Here is a 20,299-nt window from a genome sequence, read left to right on the forward strand (position 1 = left end):
TCGCATCTCTGTCGAGGTAAGAGATTAGAAAAAGTTTCCCCCAACTCCCCACTCCTCATATAAAACAAGCTAAAGAACACTAAAAACATACATTTAACATATACTTTTAAAACAACAAGGAAGGAAGGGACAGACAGACTGTTGGCGAGGCAGCTATTGCTGGCGCCACCTGGTAAGGGGGTTTCACTGTGTTTGTGCAGAGTTCCTATGGAGTCAGTACAGTAAGGATGTCTGACTGTATTTGAACAGAGCTCCTATTAATTCAGTAGTGTAAGGATATCCCATTGTCTCTGCATTGTTCTATTGACTGAGTAGGGTAAGGTTGTTTCACTGTTCCATTCATTCAGCATTTTCAGGCTGCCTCACTGCATCCATGATTTAGTTTCTGTTTTTCAGCAGGTTAAGAGTTTTTCTATGACACAATGTTGCTATTAATTATTTGAATTAATTTACTAAATGCATTAAGTGGATCCTGGAATTAGCCAGAGACTCAGACTCAGCAAAAAATAGTGGAGAAACTTAGTGGGTCAGGCAGCATCTGTGGAGGGAATGGACAGACAACGATTTTGACCGGACCCTTCTTCACACTGATGGAGTGGGGGAAATCTGGAAAAGAGAGGTGCGGGAGGACTACTTAAGTGGAATATGAAGCATTATTCTTCCATTTTGTGTGTGGCCTTACACTGGCAATGGAAGAGGCTAAGGACAGAACGGTTAGTATGGGAATGGGGAGGAGAGTTAAAATGGTTAGCAATCTGAAAGTCCAGCAGACTTTGGCAGACAGGGCACAAGTGTTCGGCGAAACAGTAGCATAGTTTACGCTTGCTCACAACGATTTGGAGGACGCCAGATCAGGAGCACCGAATATAATAGACAAGGTTGATTTGAAGGACTGTCTCACCTGGAAGACCTTCAAGTGTTCCTCAATTTATTTTTAGCAGTAAACTATTGACTTTACTAAATTTCTTATTTCAGCTTCTTTTAAATACGTCTGCGACAAGGAATAAAACCTTAAACCGCACAAACTGGAAGACCTCTTAGGCCTGAGTGCTTTGAAAGTTTATTGTTTTACCAAGTAAATTAAATTAATTTTGTGAATCAATCCTCTTCTCATCAATTACTGATGCCTGGAATTATCAGCAAAGTAAGGTGCAGCTCCAGACTTTCTGTTTAAACAGCAGAAGTTACTCAGTACTAACTGCATACAGTTGCAGTTTGTCCAGTAGAAATAACCGCACGCCTTTTAACAGTATGGGGTTGCTTTTCTTCATCAGTGTAAGGATTAATTGCTGTTCAACCATACAGTGTAACAGTGGCTGGTGATTAAGTGTGTAATTTGGGAGCAGCCTTGATGGATTATTTAAAACAACAGTCATTGAAAGAGATTGCAACAGGTTTTATAGACAAAATCCAGTGACTGTTCTTCTCATCAGCTGTACAGCCAGAAGTATGTCCAAAGCACCTCAACAATTCACAGGTCTTTGCAGAATATTTTAATCCTCTTGGAGGAAACTGCACACGGGTGCTTGATAGCAGTCTCTACGGTAAAGGGTGGAGTGTCTACTGTTACCGTTGCCCACATCCCTCCACTCCTTCACCATCCCCTCCCCTCTCTGTTGCTCAGGTGGGCATGACAAACATGGCATTTAACATCCTGAGGACTAAATTTCTGACGTTTTTTTCTTTTTTTTTCCTTTTGTGTTTGTCACTGGGTTGTCTTCACTAAAAGCATAACACACGGAAATGACAATAGGTACACAGTGAACTTTTCTTTTGCTCTTTTTCTCTGCAATTTGTATCCCGTCCTTCCCATTGTTTCACTCACTGGTATCACTTGTTTTGGTTTTTCTTACTCCCATGTCGGTGTCCTGTGCCTGTTAACTTACTGTTCCCGTCAATAATAATTGTGCTCCCTTTATGATGTCTTTATTGCAAGATTGTGATATTTCCCTTCATCAAAGGGGCAGTATTTCTTCTTATTGGCCTGCAATCAAAGTCCTTTCCATTATTTTTCAAATTTAAATGAAGTTGATAAAATATAATGAAGTTGGAAAATTGGAAATGTAGCCTGGCATCAAGAGAGTATACGTATATTAGCACTTTTTTCCATGAGGAGACTCTTAATACTGCAGCAAATCTCAGTAAATTAATACGCTCCCCTCCATTGGTGCCTATTCTCAAAGTAGATCTTCTTTCAAAGGTAGGAAGATGCATCAATACTGAGATCCTTGACGTGAGGGTGGTTGGTGGAGAGGTGCCTTCATCTGACTGACCAAGCTGGAAACGGGGATGTGATGAATACATGATGATGTAAAATGAAAGACTTATGTCCATGCAGAAGGAGGAGAGAGGATGGTGGAAGGTGTTCAAGTTAAAGAAAGTTATGGCAGCACAGATAGTAAAAAGCCAATTGGCTTCATTCTGTACCATGCACTGTACAAGTGGGCTGGGAAAGAGCTTGCATGTGCTAATTACTGTCCTCAAGGGTACTGCCATGGAATTCCTAGATTTGAGAATGAAAGAACCGGGTGTAAATGCAGTGTGATTTCATTTGAGAGGGGTACCAATGGGGAGGTGCAACCATCTCCATGATGTGATGCAGCAGAAACAGACGGACAGTTGAGTCCTCTAGTTGGATGTTCTACGCAAAGGCTTCCCTGGAGAAAGATGGACATGTGAAGAGAATAACTGGATGCAATTGATGCAAGAATTATTGGGTCATCCCTGTGCATAGGAATCAGGGCAAATTGGGAAAGGGCATGCAGTTGCAGGAGATTGCTGACCATCCTGAGGTGGCAAGGAAACCCCGTTGGAAGTAGAACGGACTGATATCTTGGATCAAACCTACCTCGTGGGTCAGAAAGTGTGAGGTAGACGCAGGGTTGACATGCAGGATTGTTACCAGCCCAGCACGTTTCAGGACCTGTTAGCACTAATAAGTTGTTCAAATATTCAGTTGCTTACAGGTTAGGCTGGGATTTGCACCAATAGGTTAGGCATTAAGGAGAGGATAAATAGATCAGGTTGATAATACATAAAGGGAACTGCAGTCGAATGGATTCAGTTTGGCATAGCAGGACATCTGTGCTGTCCTTCTCCATCTCTGATCCACTCTTCCTTTTGGAACTCCCCGAGGAGTGTTGGGTCAGGAAATTATCCAGATTATGATTAAGTAAAACTACGCCAGAAAAAAATCTGTTCCCTCCTTAGTTCCTCCCATTCACTGCTGTACACACTAACCCTCAACCCAAAGTGAAATCTATTGCCAATTTCTGGCCACTCGGTTTTCTGCATCACTGAGGTTTCCAGTTTGGGTTTGACCTTCTGGGTCTACTTTTTAGCCTGCAATTTACAGAGGGCTGTGAAACAGACTCAAAAGATTGTGGATAATTTCAGGGTGAAATTGGACCCAGATGGGTACACAGAGAAGGCAGAATCTTATTAGAGAGCCATAATGTAGCATATTTGATAACTCTTGCAATTGAAATCAGTGGAACTGAATAAGGGGAATGATGTTTAACAGGTGATTAATGCTGTCACGCCAATGCACCAGGCCTGCGTTTGTAGGGTGAGGTTAAATAAGTGCTGCCAAAAATTATTTAAGAATTTGGAGAAAATTTAAAGTTCAAAGTCAGGAGCACTTTGAAGAAAGAGGGAGATAAAGAATCATCAACATGATTTTATTTTCACAGGCACAAAGTCAAACTTTCATAGTGAGCCAGGATAGTTACTGTTCTGGAATATTGGGATTGAGGGTGGGCGCAGAAAAGGCAAAACAATCTGCAGCCCATCTCCTTGGAGTTTTGTGCTCACTTCTGGCAAGCCCACCATCCTGGGGGAACAGATTCCTCATTAATTATGACAAGCCCACGTGTAGGCCTTTAAGAGCAACACTGCACCTTTGAACCTTTTGGGTTTACCGTAGTCAAGCTTGAACAATCTAGCATGCTCAAAGCTTGACCACTGCACCCAATCCAACATTGAATCAGTCGTGAAGGCTGTGTGGTTTGAAAATCCAGGAGGTGTGCACTACAGGAGATGTCGAATGAAGCAAAAGGTTTTACCCGGAAGTTTTTACTTTCCTGGTTCAGGCATCCTTATATGCCACACAAGGAGTTACACATCGCTAAACATTGATATGTTATCAGTCTTATTAATGGTATTTTTGTTAGTTGTTGTGTTTCATAAAAAGGAAATATTTTGGTTTCATCCATTATGACCCGTGTCACCCAATTATTATGGAACTAAAATTGACTGGGAACTCTATTGAGTATCCTATTCATAACATCACAACAGGAAGTTAGGATGGTACCTGAGGGGGAAAGGTAAACTGATGTTACAAAGGGGCAGGGTATTATTATCTAATAATAGTTAGAAATGAAGGTACTTTGATTTTTCATCATACCTGTCTCAAGGGGCAAGGTGTTATTATCTAATAATGATTAGAAATGAAGGAGCTTTAATCTATGCCTTACATCACCTGGTTAAAATAGTGAGGAAAAAAACTGCAGATGCTGGTTTAAATCGAAGGTAGACACAGAATGCTGGAGTAACTCAGCGTGTCAGGCAGCATCTCGGGAGAGAAGGAATGGGTGATCAGTCTGAAGAAGGGTCTCGACCCGAAACATCACCCATTCCTTCTTTCCCGAGATGCTGCCTGACCCGCTGAGTTACTCCAACATTTTGTGTATACCTTTGGTTAAAATAGGGATGTTAGTTGAGATTGCGGAGAGATTTGTCATGTACTTAATCATGTTTTGGCTGAGTCAGGGGAGCCAGGCAGGGAGACCAGATGAGCTGCAGTTCCTCAACTGATCCTGTGAGTGAACTGGCAGGGTGCATTCCAGCCTTGCCTTTTTCTCCCGGCCTCTACTTTTCAGCTGACTGTTGAGAGTCAAGAGTGTTTTATTGTTATATGTCCCAGATAGAACAATGAAATTCTTACTTGCAGCAGCATAACAGAATATATAAACATAGTACACTGTAAACAATATAATAACGAGAAAGAGAAAAATAGTTCTGTGTGTGTATATATACACATACTCACAAATACACATATATATAGACCAGTTGCTTCCTCCATATCAAATCGGTTTACCACTAGCATAGCGACCCACCTCATCCAGATTGAACATTTCGGCTTCTTCAAACCTGAAAGTACTTTGTGGCCTTGACATTGTTTTCTATAACACTGCATTCTTTATTTTCCATAGTTACATGGCCTTGTGGTCAGAACTCACAGTGCACCTTGCAACCCGAAAGGGTTAAAAATCAGTTGAAAAGATTCAGCTGAAGTTGGTGATAGGTCATTAATGGTGTTGTACAATAATGTTCCCCTATTCATCTACCCATATTCCATATTCAGCCCTCCCAGTTCCCACTGATCTTCCTATTCTGTTCTTGAAATTCCGTTCTTACTTTCCCAATGACAATTACTCTTTGCCTTATTGTAATTCGTTCCTAAACACATTGCACAGTCAGATAGGTCCCTGAGATGTTGACTGACATCTGTCACACTCAGGCTCCTTGGGTGGAAACAAAAACAGTTAACATTGGAAACGATCAGCAGGTCAGGCTGCATCTGCAAAAAGAGAAACCGAGTTAATGTTTCAGATACAAGAGACTGCAGATGCTGGAATCTGGAGCAACAAACAATTTGCTGGAGGAACTCAGTGGGTAGAGCAGCATTAGTGAGGAGGAAAGAAACTGACAACATTCTAGGTTGAAACACTTTCATCAGGACAGCAGGGTTTTTGTGCAATCCTGATGCAGAGTTTTGACCCAAAACATTGACAAGTCCTTCCCCCTCCCAGCCCCACAGATGCTACTAGACCCACTGAGTTCCTCAAACATTTTTTTGCTTAAGCATTGGTCTCAGACCTGAAACGTTAATTCTTTTCTCCTTTCACAGATCCTGTCTGACCTGTTGAGTGTTTCCAGTTTTTTGTTTCAGATTTCCAGCATCTGCAGTTTTTCTTAGATTTTTATTTATGTTTCGCATAACTTCATTGCAGCACCATGAATATATTTTTTCTGGATTAGTCACATGTTACCAAAAGTAATTAAGTCCATTTCTACCCCAGTATGTCCACTATTTGTAGCAGGTAGATATGAAGACTACATTATTCAAATTCTGCCAAATGATTTCTCTACTTAATGCCATGAGGTGCAAGTTTATAATTCTAATCAAATCTGTTTATAGTTTAAATATATGAGTGTGGGTGGAAAGGGTCTTTATTTCTGGTACAGAGTACCTGGAAATGAACAGCTTACTGTAGCCCAAGGTAGTAAGATAATGAAAGTGTAACATCCTGTAAGGAGAGGAACTGTTGCTGATAGAGCCATGTGGGAGGTGAAGAGAGTGGAGCTGATTTCAGCACAACACACCTACAATTGGCAGTTAAAGAGGAACTTGCTTGCCACATCTGTCAGGAAAAGCTCTACTCAAGGGAGAAGCCAGTTCCAAGAATTAACTTTTTGCAAATGCCTTCTGGGAATTATTTCATAGAGATAAAACTTCCTGTTGTGGTGTTGTGTCTCTAGCTTTTTGTCCCAGACTCCCATTTCCGAGAAGCCCCAACACTTCCAAATACTGCGATGACAAAAAAATGGTTAGGATGACCGCACACAGTAGCAAAATCTGACGGACGGGTTTCCATTGGGCGAGAAAAATCACGCATTTCCAATTCAAATTGACCAACATGCACCAACCTTACATATCATGTTGCGATGATCGGTATGAGGATCACTGTGATTGTCCTCAATTTTCTATAAACCAATGCATTCTAATGATTTATTATACAATAATGCTCAAGTTGAGATGCTGGAGTTTTATTGGAAATGGCGTTTTGAATAGTAGGCCGGGGCATGTGCAGGTGGGAATCCAGCAGGGACACGGGCCTTGATATAATCAGTAGGCACATTAAGGATACTCCCATTTGTGGAAATATATATAAATTATAAATGTTAAAAGTGTTCCTCAAACAGAGATTACAATTAAATTCCTGTGCACTCCGTGGTGTAGGTCATCTACATTACTATGATTCATGAATGTGGTAGAATTGCTATTGACTGAAAAAGCCATTGTTAAAACCTGCACTTAGCCCCAAAAATATTACTTTTATATCAATTAAGTGTAAATATATCAGGCACCACTTGTAGTGCCACAGATGGAAGGATTCCTGAACTGTGCATGGTAGAACATATGTCTGATATAAGTTAATGAAAGTGATTCCCTTTTTGCACAAGCTTTCATGGTGTTGAGTCTGTTGTCTTTCTACTATCATTTCCGCAAGTCATTTTTTTCATCAGAGGTCACTTTGAACTCAATCAATGTTTGAGGTATTTCTTCCATTGTTTTGTGACCGTTTCCTTCAATGAAGAAGCCAATGTAATGACAGGAAGGCACAGTCTTCTTCCTCTTGAACTGAATAAAGGTGCAGGACAAGAATACAAACTATCCTTTTCTACGGTCTGCACAGTAGAAGGAACAGTTTGATCTCAGTAATGAGAGTCCATGGTCAATAAGCATGTAGAAACCTCACGGACAGCCCATAAGTCCTCGCCTCACCACCTCACTTGTTTCTACCTTTCTCTGCTGCCAACTTATTCCAGGCCCTCTCAGTCGTGAGAACTCCAGGTATCATCCTGATGCATCTCTTCTGCACCGTTTCCAACTTAATGACATAATTCCTATAACTGGGTGATCAGAACTGCACACAGTGTACGGCTGCATCATTATAGTGCCACATAGCATGGAAACAGGCTCTTCAACTCAACGTGTCCATGCCGCCCAAGTACCTCTATCCATGTACCTGCTCAAATGTCTTTTATATTTTGTTATTGTGCCTTCCTCAGCTACTTCCTCTGGCAGCTCATTCTATATACACACCACCCTCTGTGTAGAAAAGTTGCTTTTCGGGTTCCTAATAAATCTTTCCCCTCTCACCTTAAACCTATACCCTCCAGTTCTTGATTCCCTTACCCTAGGAAAAAGACTGTGCATTCACCCTATCTATTCCACACATGATGTTATACACCTCTATAAAATCACCCCCAGCCTCCTGCTCTCCAAGGAATAAAGTCCCAGCCTACACAACTTCTCCTTATATCTCAGGCTCTCTAGATAGGCAACATCCTTGGAAATCTTCTCTGCATGCTTTCCAGCACAAAGACACATTTCCTATAGCAGGGTGACCAAAACTGAACTCAATACCCCAAGTGTGCCTCAACAATGTCTTGTACAATTGTAATATAATATCCCAACTTCTATACTCAGTCACTTAACTGATGAAGGTCAACATGTCAAAAGCCTTTGTCACCTCCCTATTTACCTGTGGTGCTACTTTCAGAGAACTATGTACTTGCACCCTCTGCTCTACAACACTCCCCAGGACCCTAACATTCAATTTTGTGAATAAATACCTTCAATTTGAAGGATGTACCTTGGCTTGACTTTCCAAAATACACCTCACACTTATCTGAAGCTGAGGTAAAACTATCCTTGCAAAAGAAGTGTTTTGAAAAGAAAATTAATATTAGTGTTTTGAAAATAATGTGATGCACTCAGGCAACTTCTTCAGTTGAAGATCCCAAATGTGTTCCAAATCTTCAAACAAGACTTAGGGTTGGGTTGGAGAGGGCCAGAATTATTTATAATGAGGCATTATAGAAAACTTCCCTTGTCCTAGTGCATGTTAAATTAGTTATTCCCTTTTTTCAAGGAATAAAACAAAATATTATGACTAGCTGCTAAAGTCGAAAAGTTGATTAAGGTGACTAAACAGACTGTTCACTGGTGTATCATGCTTTAGGGCCTAATATCTCTAAGTAACTCATCAGCTACAAATAAAATTCTTAATCATTCTGGAATCACATTTGTAAGTGCACAGCAGATCATTCAGTCTCTGGAAGAGAAAAGGCAAGCATAAAATTCCAAGCAGGGCATTTCAGTTGAAGATTGCTAACCCAAACATTCCTATAACTCATTTTTTAAATCCATACATGGTGCATTTCAACATTTTTTTAATGCCCAGTTATAATTCCTGGATCTTTCATGATCACTTAACTCACCAAAATTATTGATGTCTCCTTGAAATAAGACTTGCATGTGTTGTATATGTGGGTTCCTGCCCGCTGAGTTGGACAATAGGCACCTGTGTTGGAGCTTAGTCCAGTTTTAAATTCAATCCGTTTTAAATTCAATCTTGACACAAGAACCACCCGAACGCATCCCATTCCCACTTGAAAACAGAGACAAATGCTACTTTACTGAAAAGTTGGAATTTTATTTTAAGACTATCATGATGTCCCTATATTTTGCTGTTTCTTTAACTTTGTCCTCTGCTATCTGACGATTCCCTTGCATTCTATATGTTGTTTGTTCTTCACTCTTTATGTTCATGTTTAGTGTTTTCTCCTATGTGTTCTTCACATGTGCCCTTCCTGTAGTATGCACTGTGTGTGCTTTTCCTGCACCATAATGTTACCTGCTTCAAATGTTGTGTCCTTGACATATTATGTTCTCGCCAATGGTTGGCTTGCATTCCTTGCCTTTCATGGAATTTGTCCAGTGAAAAATTAATTTATAAAACTCCAGCATTGAAATTAATACAGGCAACTTGCATTTACAGTGTATCAAAGATGTTTGGTGTTGTAATTGTCATCAAATTGTTTCTTGTTTTCTCCACATATAGTATTCTAGTTGTGGGGTTTATTGGAATTGCCTCCTTATAATTCCAGTCACTAACACCAACAGTTTTCCTACTTTTGCTATTTTTGCTAGTAACCTATGTCATATTCTTCAATTGAACTATTTTAGGTTTACAGAATTAAGCCATCATTTTTTCTTACTGGTCTCCTGACAGATTGTGATTCAGGATTTACATCCCGTGATTGCCTGAATCTGAGATTACTGCCTGGCTAGTCTTGTAAGGCATAAGAGACAAGGGTCCATTTCTCTTTCAGTTAACACTTCACCATGGTCATTTTGGAAAGTTATTACAGAGTTGTGCACAATTTATTTATTACAAACCCTGTCCCCTTCAAATTCCACCAACCATGTTTCCCAATTTAGCTGATTCCCGATCTCGGCCCCCCATAGTCAACCAACAAAATTCAAAACAACCCATTGGACATGTTCCCAGCTCCTGTCTTGCCAAGCTTCTTGAGGAGTCAACACCATCACCAGTTGAGGTCATTGGTGGAGCTGGGTTGAGTCACCTCCCTATTCACCAGCCAACAGTTTACAGAGAGCTGGGAGCTTTCCAAAACCATGCTAATCACTGAAATCTGGATCAGTCCATGGTTGCTGGATTGTAGGTGAATGCCCTTTAGATAGGCTAAAGAGCCCCTCATTCGCAACAGGAATTAATTTAGAAAAATCACAGCGATAATAAAATCTTGCAACATGGGAAGAGAGGTGTGCAATAATTAGTGATAAATGGAACCATGCGTGGAACAACCATTTATTTATATATTGGAGCAAACAAAAACATTGCACAGTACAGCAGGAACAAGCCCTTCAGCCTACAATGTCCACATCAAACGATGCCAATTAAAATAATCTCCTCTGCCCGCATATAATCCATATCTCTCCATTCTCTGTATATGCATGTGCCTATCCCAAAGCCTCTTAAATGCCACTATTGTATGTCTCCATCACTGCCTGGCAGCGCATTCAAGGCACCCACCTGTATCTGTGCAAAATACTTTCCTCGCATATCTCTTTTAAATATCCTCCCTCTCACCTTAACGCTATGCCCTCTAGTCTTTGACAGTTCCACTCTAAGAAAAAAAGGTTCTGACCGTCTACCCTATTTAAGTCTCTCAAAATTTCATAAACTTCCATCAGATCTCCCTCAGCCTCCAATGTTCCAGAAAAGTCAGTCCAAGTTTGTCCACCCTCTCCTTACAACTAGTACTTTCCAATCTGGAGAGACCTAAAGGTTTAGTGGACCAGAGCCCTTATGTAGGGCTGTTGGTTGGTGTATATCCCATTGACTCCTGTTATTTGTGGTAGAAAACAGAAACAAAATAGCCAAATCATGTTTGATAAATGGCGTAAGCTGACTCGATAGTGCCCTTTTTGCAGAACCTTTTACCGATTTGAAGCAGGCTGGGACAGCTCCATGCACAACTCCCTGCTGCTCAACAGAGTGACCCCATATGGAGAGAAGATCTACATGACATTGTCTGCATATTTGGAGGTAGGGGTCTACTTTAATCAAACACGTTTTGAGCTCTTTAATGTTTTAAATGTTATCAGTGCTAAGGAATGGAACGGTTTGCATTTTACGTGCACATTCTCAGAACCAAGCACATCCAGGTCACTATCAGCGGAGAGTAAAGTTACTATCAATCATTCCCAGGGGAAGAACAGTATGAATTTCATTTAGAATTAAAATCCATTTGCTCGGTTTCATTAAATACGACCAGAAGAACTGTGAATTAAATAAAGAATTAAAGTCTATATATACACAATTTCATCAAATGCTTACAGGGTAACTATCAAAAGCTTAAACAGAGAATAAAACTCTTTCAAAATCCTCTCATTTGAAATTAGTGAAGATTCAACTCTACTACAGAACAAAGCACCTTCCGGTCTGTCATCAAAGCTATTTGGTTAAGTTAAATTCAAAGCATGTAGTTTGTCCTACCAAATACTTCTGGGTTGCATATAAATAAAGCTCCCTCCTCAACTGTTCAGCAACATTTCACATGAGCTCCATTATTACCCTAGTGTAATATTTCTTAATTCACTTCACTGGACATTCTGCACTTCTCTTTTGCAAGTATTCAGGAATTGTTCTTTTATAGATGAGGAATTGAATTGCTTCCCTGGACACGCAGGACAGAGGGATGAAAGGTTGAAGCAAAAGCCAAGAAGGGTGGTACAATGGCGCAACTGGTAAAGTTGCTGCCTCACAGCACCAGAGAGCTGGGTTCGATCCTGATCTCCGGTGCTATCTGTGTAGAGTTACACATTCTCCCTGTGGCCATGTGGGTTTCCTCCAGATGCCCCAGTTTCCTCCCACATCCAAAGACGTGCGGGTTTATGTTAATTGACCTCTGTAAATTGCCCCTCGTGTGTAGGGAATGGATGCAAAACTGGGATAACATAGAACTGTGTGCAATCGATGGTCGGCATGTTTTATCAGTGGGCTGAAGGGCCTGTTTACATGCTGTAACTTTAAACTATAGGAGAGAAAAAAAAATCATGTGCTTATTATTTACTGCTGGACCATTTATAAATCTCTTTTTTCTTGCAGATGAAAGACTGCACACAGCCTGCTGTCATCACTAAAGACTTCTGCATGGTTTTCTACACCCGTGATGCCAGGCTGCCAGCCTCCCGCTCCATCCGAAATCTATTTGGCAGCGGAACACTCAAAGCTTCAGAAAGGTAGGAATCTGCACTGCCAACCACCTACAGCTGGTCTCAGGTGCCCGTACCTCTGAGTAAAATACATATTAGGATGCGTTATGTGCATGGGGGAAGAGAGCCCGCTTAACAGTTTTGGATTGGATTTTTAAAAATTGCTACCTTTTTGGAGAAAGAAAAGACTGATAATGAGAATAAGTGGGATTGTGCTTGGAGTACTAATACCATTTCTTGGAATCATAAATACTCACATTCAAAGGACCAGTTGAAGATGGAGTAGGTTCTACCTCCTGACTGACAGACCAGTTTAGGGGAAGATCACTTCAGGTCAGAAGGTACAATTAAAGATTATTTTCTTTTAATCGATAAATTCACCAGATAATTTTTCAACCCAGGTTTACCTCTGTCATCATAGATGAATCCCTCATATGATCCCAAAGAACGGAGAGGAATACAGCATAGGAACAATACTTTCACCCCACAATGTCTGTGCTAAAAATGATGCCAAGACCAACTCTTATCTGCCTGCACATAATCCATTTCCCTCCATTCCCAACATATCCATGCGCCTATAAAAAGTCTTGTACACCACTATTCTGTCTGACTCTACTCTGGCAGCGTTCCAGACGCTCACTAACCTCTTGTGTAAAAACTGGCCCTGTGCATCTCTTTTAAACCTTGCCCTCTCACCTTAAAGCTGTGCTCTCTAGTATTTGATATTTCCAAGCTGAATTCTGTCTACCCTATCTGTCTTTCATAATTTTCTATATTTCTATCCTCTGACTTCAAATTTTATTCATCTCTCCTTATCTCATAGCCATTTTTATTTTCATCACTTGCCTGTGTCCTGTCATCTTCAATCGAACACCCCTCCCCCCTTCTCATTTGTACCTGTCTATCACTTGCCTGGTTTTGTCCTGCTCCCTCCTCTCTTCCAGCTTTCTTCATCCTACTATAGTTAGTCTGAACTGGAACTCCGAAACAAAACATTTCCTATTCATGTCTTCCAGAGGCGCTGCCTGATGTGCTGGTTTATTCCAGCACCTGGTGTATTTTTTTTCTAAACCAATATCTGCAGCCCCTTGTGTCTAGATGAGGTTTCTTCCTTCTTTGCATCTGCTGTCCGCCTCTATACGGATGGTACTCATTGGGAAAATACCGTGAGATTCCTGTGATGCATCAGATTATATAATGTTTATATTGTGCAAGGACTGGGTATCAGTTGAGTTTATTAACAAAGCTGTGTCTCTTTTGTTATTATTTAATAGTAACCGAGTGACTGGTGTGTATGAGCTGAGCCTGTGTCGGGTGGCAGATGCAGTGAGCCCAGGTAAGTTTGAAAAGGAAACAACCTAACTGGTTACTGTTTAACGGGTTCAACTCACTGGCATGTGGTCACTTTGTACAGGATATTGGATTTGATCTCCTTTTGCTAGGGATTGTACACATGTGAATGAGTTATCTTTGGGTGGAAGGTGGGGTGGGGGGATCAGAGATGTGTGATTGATACAGAAACCACTCAAACAGGCAGATCATTCAGACCACAAACACTACGCCATTACTGTGCACTAGACATTTCAACCCAGCAGAGCAACAAATGGTGACTCAGAAATATGGCGGCCAAGAGTCCCATGAACACCAGTTGTCGTATGAGCACGAAGGGAGATCCAAAAATTACATATTGCATTATGGACTACAGCTTGGAGAGCCAATAACTATCCCTGGGACTTCTCTAGTCCCTGACATTCTCAGCATTCAGTAATTAAATTACCTCACAGTGATGGTGCCAATGCTTGGAGGTGCTGCTTCACAGCTCCAGGAACCCAGGTTCACTCCTGACCTCCAATGAATTTTGTGTGGAGTTTGCACATTTAACAACACCGTTCCTCCCCCCCCCCCCCCCCCCCCCACATCCAAACATTGTGTCACTAGATTACTGCAAATTATCCCTTAGCGTAGATCAGTCGCATAAAAGAAACAAAAGGAGAGTTGACAGACATTTGTCAGAGAGGCAGAGTTCCAGTGGTAGAGTGAAATTAGGAGAACGCGATGGGACTAATGAAAGCCAGATGGATTGAATGGCCTTCATCTGTGTCCTGTGTAGGATAACCTATATACCACACTTTTATATTGAAAACTACACATCCCTGAGGCAAACCTCACACTCTGAGGAACACCTATTCCTGGATCCTAGATGTGAATACAATTTGCACCTACCACACAACCAGCTCCCAAATATCCCAACACATAACATCAATAAAATCCTCAGAGGATCCTTATCATCATGCCAAATATGATTGGTTCATACACTGCAACTTATACAAGTTTTTGGGTGTTTGGATATTTGGCTCAAGCAGTCCAAGTTGACCCTAGTCTTGGGAAGGCCAGCTGCATATGGAATGAAGGCAGTGGAGAATGTGACAGTTAATGGTGAAAGTTAGAACCCTGAGGGATGAGAGTGACAAACACAAGAGAGGTCAATAATCCTGCTGCCCTCAACTTAAACCCTAACAACTGGTGTCTTTTTCATATTGAGATAAATTGGAAGTAAATACGGAATCTAGTTTACAGTGATAGTAAATGCTTCCTCCATGTCATAAAAGAATATGAAACTATGAATGAGTCGCTTTCAGAATCTGATGAAAAGGTTTATTTTATTTTTCTCTAATTCATGAAGTTGTAAGATATGCAACGTGGAAAAAGGCTCTTCAGCTCACCAAATCCACATTGACAATCACCACCATGTTCACAAATCTTACATTAATCCCAATCTTCCTATATTCTATCTACATTTCCATATTCTCGCACTAACAGATATACTCGGAACAATTTGCAGGAGTGAATTAACCTACTGATCCGCACATTGTTGGGATGTAGGAGGAAACCAGAGCTCCCAGAAGAAACCCACAGGGAGAATGTACAAACTCCACATAGACAACATCCGAGGTCAGGATCGAATACCAGTCTCTGGCACTGTGTGGCAGCAACTCTACCCACTGTGCCATTGTGCCATCCATTCAATTGTTAAAAAGGAGTCCATTTTTTTGGGACACAATTTTCAAATTTTCTATTACAGACTACAGGAATTCTGGAGAAAGCACGGAGCAATCTCACCAGGATGTGGCGTAGATTTGAGGACTTTAGTTATGGGGAGTGATTATGCTGGGGCTTGTTTTCCCGGAACCAAAGGAAATCTGTGGGGTGACCAGATAGAAGTATATAAAATTATTGGAGGCTGGTTTGGGGTAGATAGTCAGAATCCTTTCTTCTTGGTAGGTTACCAAAAATAAGAGGCATGGGTATAAAGTGAAAGGAAAGTTTTAAAGGGGATATGATGCAAAATTTTATTTACACAGAGAGTGGTTGATATCTGTAACTCGCTGCCGGAGGAGATGATGGAGTTAAATGGGGCGGCATGGTGGAACGGTGGCTCAGTGGTAGAGTTGTTGCCTTACAGTGCTTGCAGTGCCAGAGACCCTGGTTCAACCCCAACTACCAGTGCTGTCTGTATGGAGTTTGTACGTTCTCCCCGTGACCGCGTGGGTTTTCTCCAAGATCGAAACATCGAAAATAGTTGCTAGAGGAGGTCATTTGGCCCTTCGAGCCAGCACTGCCATTCATTATGATAATGGCTGATCATCCACAATCAGTAACTTGTGCCCAACTTCTCCCCATATCCTTCTCACTACCCTCCATTTAACTAGCCGATTCCACCACCATTTTGTGTCTTGGGGCAGCCTCAACGTAATATATCTTTTTGCAGGCATGCAGCGAAGACGCAGGCGGGTCCTCGACACCTCCGTGGCCTACGTCCGTGGGGAGGAGAATCTGGCTGGCTGGCGGCCCCGCAGTGACAGTCTCATTCTGGACCACCAGTGGGAACTGGAGAAACTCAGCCTATTACAAGAGGTACAGAAACCCCATAATTGTCGAGGGATCCTTGGATAGTGGGACAGAACTATGAACTTTTTAAAAACTTTATAGTATGCTCTGTGATCATATTCATGTGTCTCCTCCTCTCCTGACCCTTGCTGAGAAATCTGTCCCAAAAGCTTTGGTATATCACCAGAAGTGTTGTATCTTCATGTGTGAATCAGGAGAGCAAATGTCAGTATGGATTCCACTTGATGGGGCAGGCAGGGATTGAGTTTTGCATCATGGTAGGCAAGGCAGTTCCCTCGAATCTGGCCATAACTTAGAATTGAATTAAACTTAATGTAAGCTTCTATTATTTGTGTGAAACTTCAGAAAGGATGTTAAATTACCCAGCCTTCAGGAAGTAATGATAGCTGTAGGTACTTCACCATTGAAACCAGTAAATTATTCTGTATAGTTGACACCGTTAGTCTTCAACTATTTATGATCTAGGTAAATACAGGGGGTGGCCTTTTCATTCAAGTTTAAATGCTTAGGATTTGGGATACTTTATTGTCATGTACACCAGTGTGCAAAGAAAATCCTTGTTCCCATGAAGCCCACAGAGAAAACAAGAAATAAATCAGGACTAATAAACACAACAACAAATACAATGACGGGTGCAAAACACCAGGATGGTGCAAGTTTGTAGTGTACTTGGCAGTGGTGCAAAAAAAAATCAAGTACAATAAAGTAAAAAACGATCAAATAAGACAAATTTCTGAAGCACAGTTCAGTACAGTATTATATTTTGTGTTCAAACCCCTATAAATAGCACTATAAAGTTGGAACATCCTTTCTGATGATCTGGCTGAGAATGAAGCCTCAATAGTTCTGGTAATAGTCCTGAGAGCGAGTCAAAGTCTATTATAGTTCCTGAGGATGAAAGTTGCTAAAGTGAGAACTCTGAAGATGCTACCTGCCTGATATTGCAAAAGATCAGGTAGATTTAGATTCCCCTTCTTGGAGAAAGTAGTCACATTTTATAGTAAATACCTATAATCCACCTATCGCTCCATCCCATCCCTCTCCCCCACCTCTTTTTACTGGCCAATTCCTTCCCCTCTTTCAGTCCACACAAGAGAGTTTCGACTTGAAACGTCAACTATCCATTTCCCTCCACAGGTGCTACCTGACCCACTGAGTTGCTCCAGTCAGCATCTGTTCATTTTTGAGCTCACTAACATTCCTGCATATTTCTCGGTCCACAGGTGGAGAAGACCAGACACTACCTGCTATTGCGTGAGAAGCTGGAGGCCACGTTGAGGTCAGGCAGTGAGTCTGTGTCTTCGTACACCAGCGAAGACCTCAGTGAATCCCAGAGCATCTCATCATACAGCTTGCACTCCACAGGAAGCAATGACATGCCCACCTCCAGCTATACCACCACCGAGCGGCAGAAGGAGCTGGCAGCTAAGGTAGGGTGTAAATAATGTGCTACTGGCTTGATGCCTTTGTGAGATCAAGGGACTAGATTTAGTGTGTTGGTTTATGGAATGGAAATTAAGACCAGAGACATTTTGATAAATGATGAAAGTGAAAGATAACCAATGAATGGATTGGTATCATTTTTCAAGAGGTAGAAACTTCCTAAGGTAAGTAAAACATAGCAAAGTAAAGTGAATAGTAAATCTTGGCAAGATAAATCTTCCTGTATACTGTCAAACCAAACTCACAAATTAGGGACAGCACAGAGGCTGAGGTGCATCCCAAATAGCAAGAAAAAATAAATAAATCTATGTTTTTGATAGCTTGTGAAATAAGTATTAGATACAGCACTGAGTCAGAATTCAGTTGAGGCAGAGTAAAGATTCCTTGAAATCATTCTACCCAACATTGAAATGTGGGAGATAGCCGTACATGTTCTTAAACATGTTCTTAACACCATCCAAGGACCCAAACAGTCTTTCCAGGTGAGACAAAGGTTCACCTGCACCTCCTCCAACCTCATCTATTGCATCCGCTGCTCTAGATGTCAACTTATTTACATCGGCGAAACCAAGCGCAGGCTCGGCGATCGCTTCGCTGAACACCTGCGCTCGGTCCGCATTAACCAAACTGATCTCCCTGTGGCCGAGCACTTCAACTCTCCCTCCCATTCCCAGTCTGACCTTTCTGTCATGGGCCTCCTCCAGTGCCATAGTGAGGCCCACTGGAAATTGGAGGAATAGCACCTCATATTTCGCCCGGGCAGTTTGCAGCCCAGTGGTATGAACATCGACTTCTCCAACTTTAGATAGTTCCTCTGTCCCTCCCTTCCCCTCCTCCTTCCCAGATCTCCCTCTATCTTCCTGTCTCCACCTATATCCTTCCTTTGTCCCGCCCCCCTGACATCAGTCTGAAGAAGGGTCTCGACCCGAAACGTCACCCATTCCTTCTCTCCTGAGATGCTGCCTGACCTGCTGAGTTACTCCAGCATTTTGTGAATAAATGTTCTTAAACATTATCCTCAACCTCAACCAGTCGTGAGGCCAGTAAATCTGAAGGATTTTAATTGATTTATCTGGTCGGGTACTGTGGTGATCAGGCTGTGGGATCTCTGGCTTCCAGCTATTTTTAGGTTGTCAGACTGTTCAGCCAATGATCACCTCTTACCTTGTGAAAATCAGCGCTACTGAACCTCAGGAAGGAAAGAATACACATGTCTCCTAACTAGAGGATAGTTATACAGTTTGTACGTTCTCCCTGTGACAGCTTGGGTTTTTCCGGGTGCTGCGGCTTCCTCTCACACTCCAAAGACGTACAGGTTTGTAGTTTTAATAAAAATTGTCCCTCGCATGTAGGATAGTGCTAGTATACGGGGATCACTGGTCGGCGTGCACTCGGTCAGCCAACGGGCCTGTTTCAACGCTGTATCTCTAAACTAAACAAAAGTTGTTTCACGTTTCCACAGTTTTGGCACTGCAAGAGGGAAGTGTTGATAAAGTCCATGGTCTCCTCGAATTGGCAACAGGTAGATAAGGTGGTGATGAAGTCATACAGGATGATGGCATTTATTTACCGAGGTATAAACTATAAGAGCAGGGAGATCATGTTACAACTTTATAAAACTTCCATTACGCCACAGCTGAAATACTATGTATGATTCTTGTTGTCAACGTACAGAAAAAAATCATCAGGTCATTACCTGGAATGGAATATCTTAGTTACGAGGAGACTGGTTAGGCTGGGTATGATTTCCTTGGAGTGGAGAAGACTGAGGGGGACGTACACAGAATTAATGAGAGGCTCAGACAGGATGGATAGCGAGATATTTGAAAACAGAGGGCAATGTTTTAAAATGAGGAATAAGAGGGCTAAAGGGGATTGGAGGGAAAATTATTTCACCCAGAGGGTTATTGGAAGCTGGGACATAGTGCCTGAGTGGAGACAGAGATTATAAAAACAAGTAAGAAATGTCTAGACGAGCACTTGAATCACCATAGCAAGCTACAGACAATGTGCAGACAAATAGATAGGTACTTGATGATTGGCATGGATTCAGTGGGCCGAAGGGCCTGTTTCTGTGATCTATAACTCTTTAAAGGAGGACTGCAAAACAGGACAGTTAATAGGAGAGATGCATAGTGAAGGGATATTGAAAGGTATGTGACACAATAGTGGACTGTTGGGGGGTGGGGGTGTAATGTGGAATTAATGTGGTATTCTGACAGAAATCATAACCGCAAACTGATGGGTCTTTTCTGCCTTTCAGTGCCTCCGACTCTTGTCCCACACATTCAACAGGGAATACAGCCATGTCTGTATCAGCGCCAGTGAGAGCAAGGTATTGTAAGATTTGATTCATTGTCACATTAACTCAGGCTGTAATTGCATGCACATGCTCTGTGTATGTATATTTGTGCGTGTGTGAGAGAGAGAAAAAGGTTACTTCAAATCAGGTGGCCATTTATCACGACACTGTTTCAAGTGTAGCGAGGAAATTAATGGGCAGCAAATAAAACCAAATAACGTCATTGCCACCACAACGTGAGCAGTGTGAAGCTGGATTGATGGATGACT

At 41.7% G+C, this 20,299-nt stretch overlaps 1 protein-coding gene across 21 annotated transcripts in view; it reads left to right on the forward strand.

Annotated features, from left to right (window-relative positions):
* The window catches only part of kif1aa (kinesin family member 1Aa), a 196,485-nt gene that overhangs the window by 161,274 nt on the left and 14,912 nt on the right, over positions 1-20,299 (forward strand). For 13 of the 21 annotated variants that reach the window (XM_078410681.1, XM_078410684.1, XM_078410690.1 and 10 more), the window contains 7 exons: positions 1,730-1,753; positions 11,093-11,207; positions 12,270-12,403; positions 13,651-13,712; positions 16,146-16,291; positions 17,509-17,715; positions 19,992-20,063. In XM_078410681.1, the coding sequence (XP_078266807.1) occupies positions 1,730-1,753; positions 11,093-11,207; positions 12,270-12,403; positions 13,651-13,712; positions 16,146-16,291; positions 17,509-17,715; positions 19,992-20,063 (760 nt within the window). The remainder of the gene's footprint in view (positions 1-1,729; positions 1,754-11,092; positions 11,208-12,269; positions 12,404-13,650; positions 13,713-16,145; positions 16,292-17,508; positions 17,716-19,991; positions 20,064-20,299) is intronic. The other 8 variants (XM_078410683.1, XM_078410687.1, XM_078410700.1 and 5 more) reach the window with 1 other exon arrangement.

This window comes from Rhinoraja longicauda, chromosome 13, assembly GCF_053455715.1.
Source record: "Rhinoraja longicauda isolate Sanriku21f chromosome 13, sRhiLon1.1, whole genome shotgun sequence".
Lineage (NCBI taxonomy): Eukaryota > Metazoa > Chordata > Chondrichthyes > Rajiformes > Arhynchobatidae > Rhinoraja > Rhinoraja longicauda.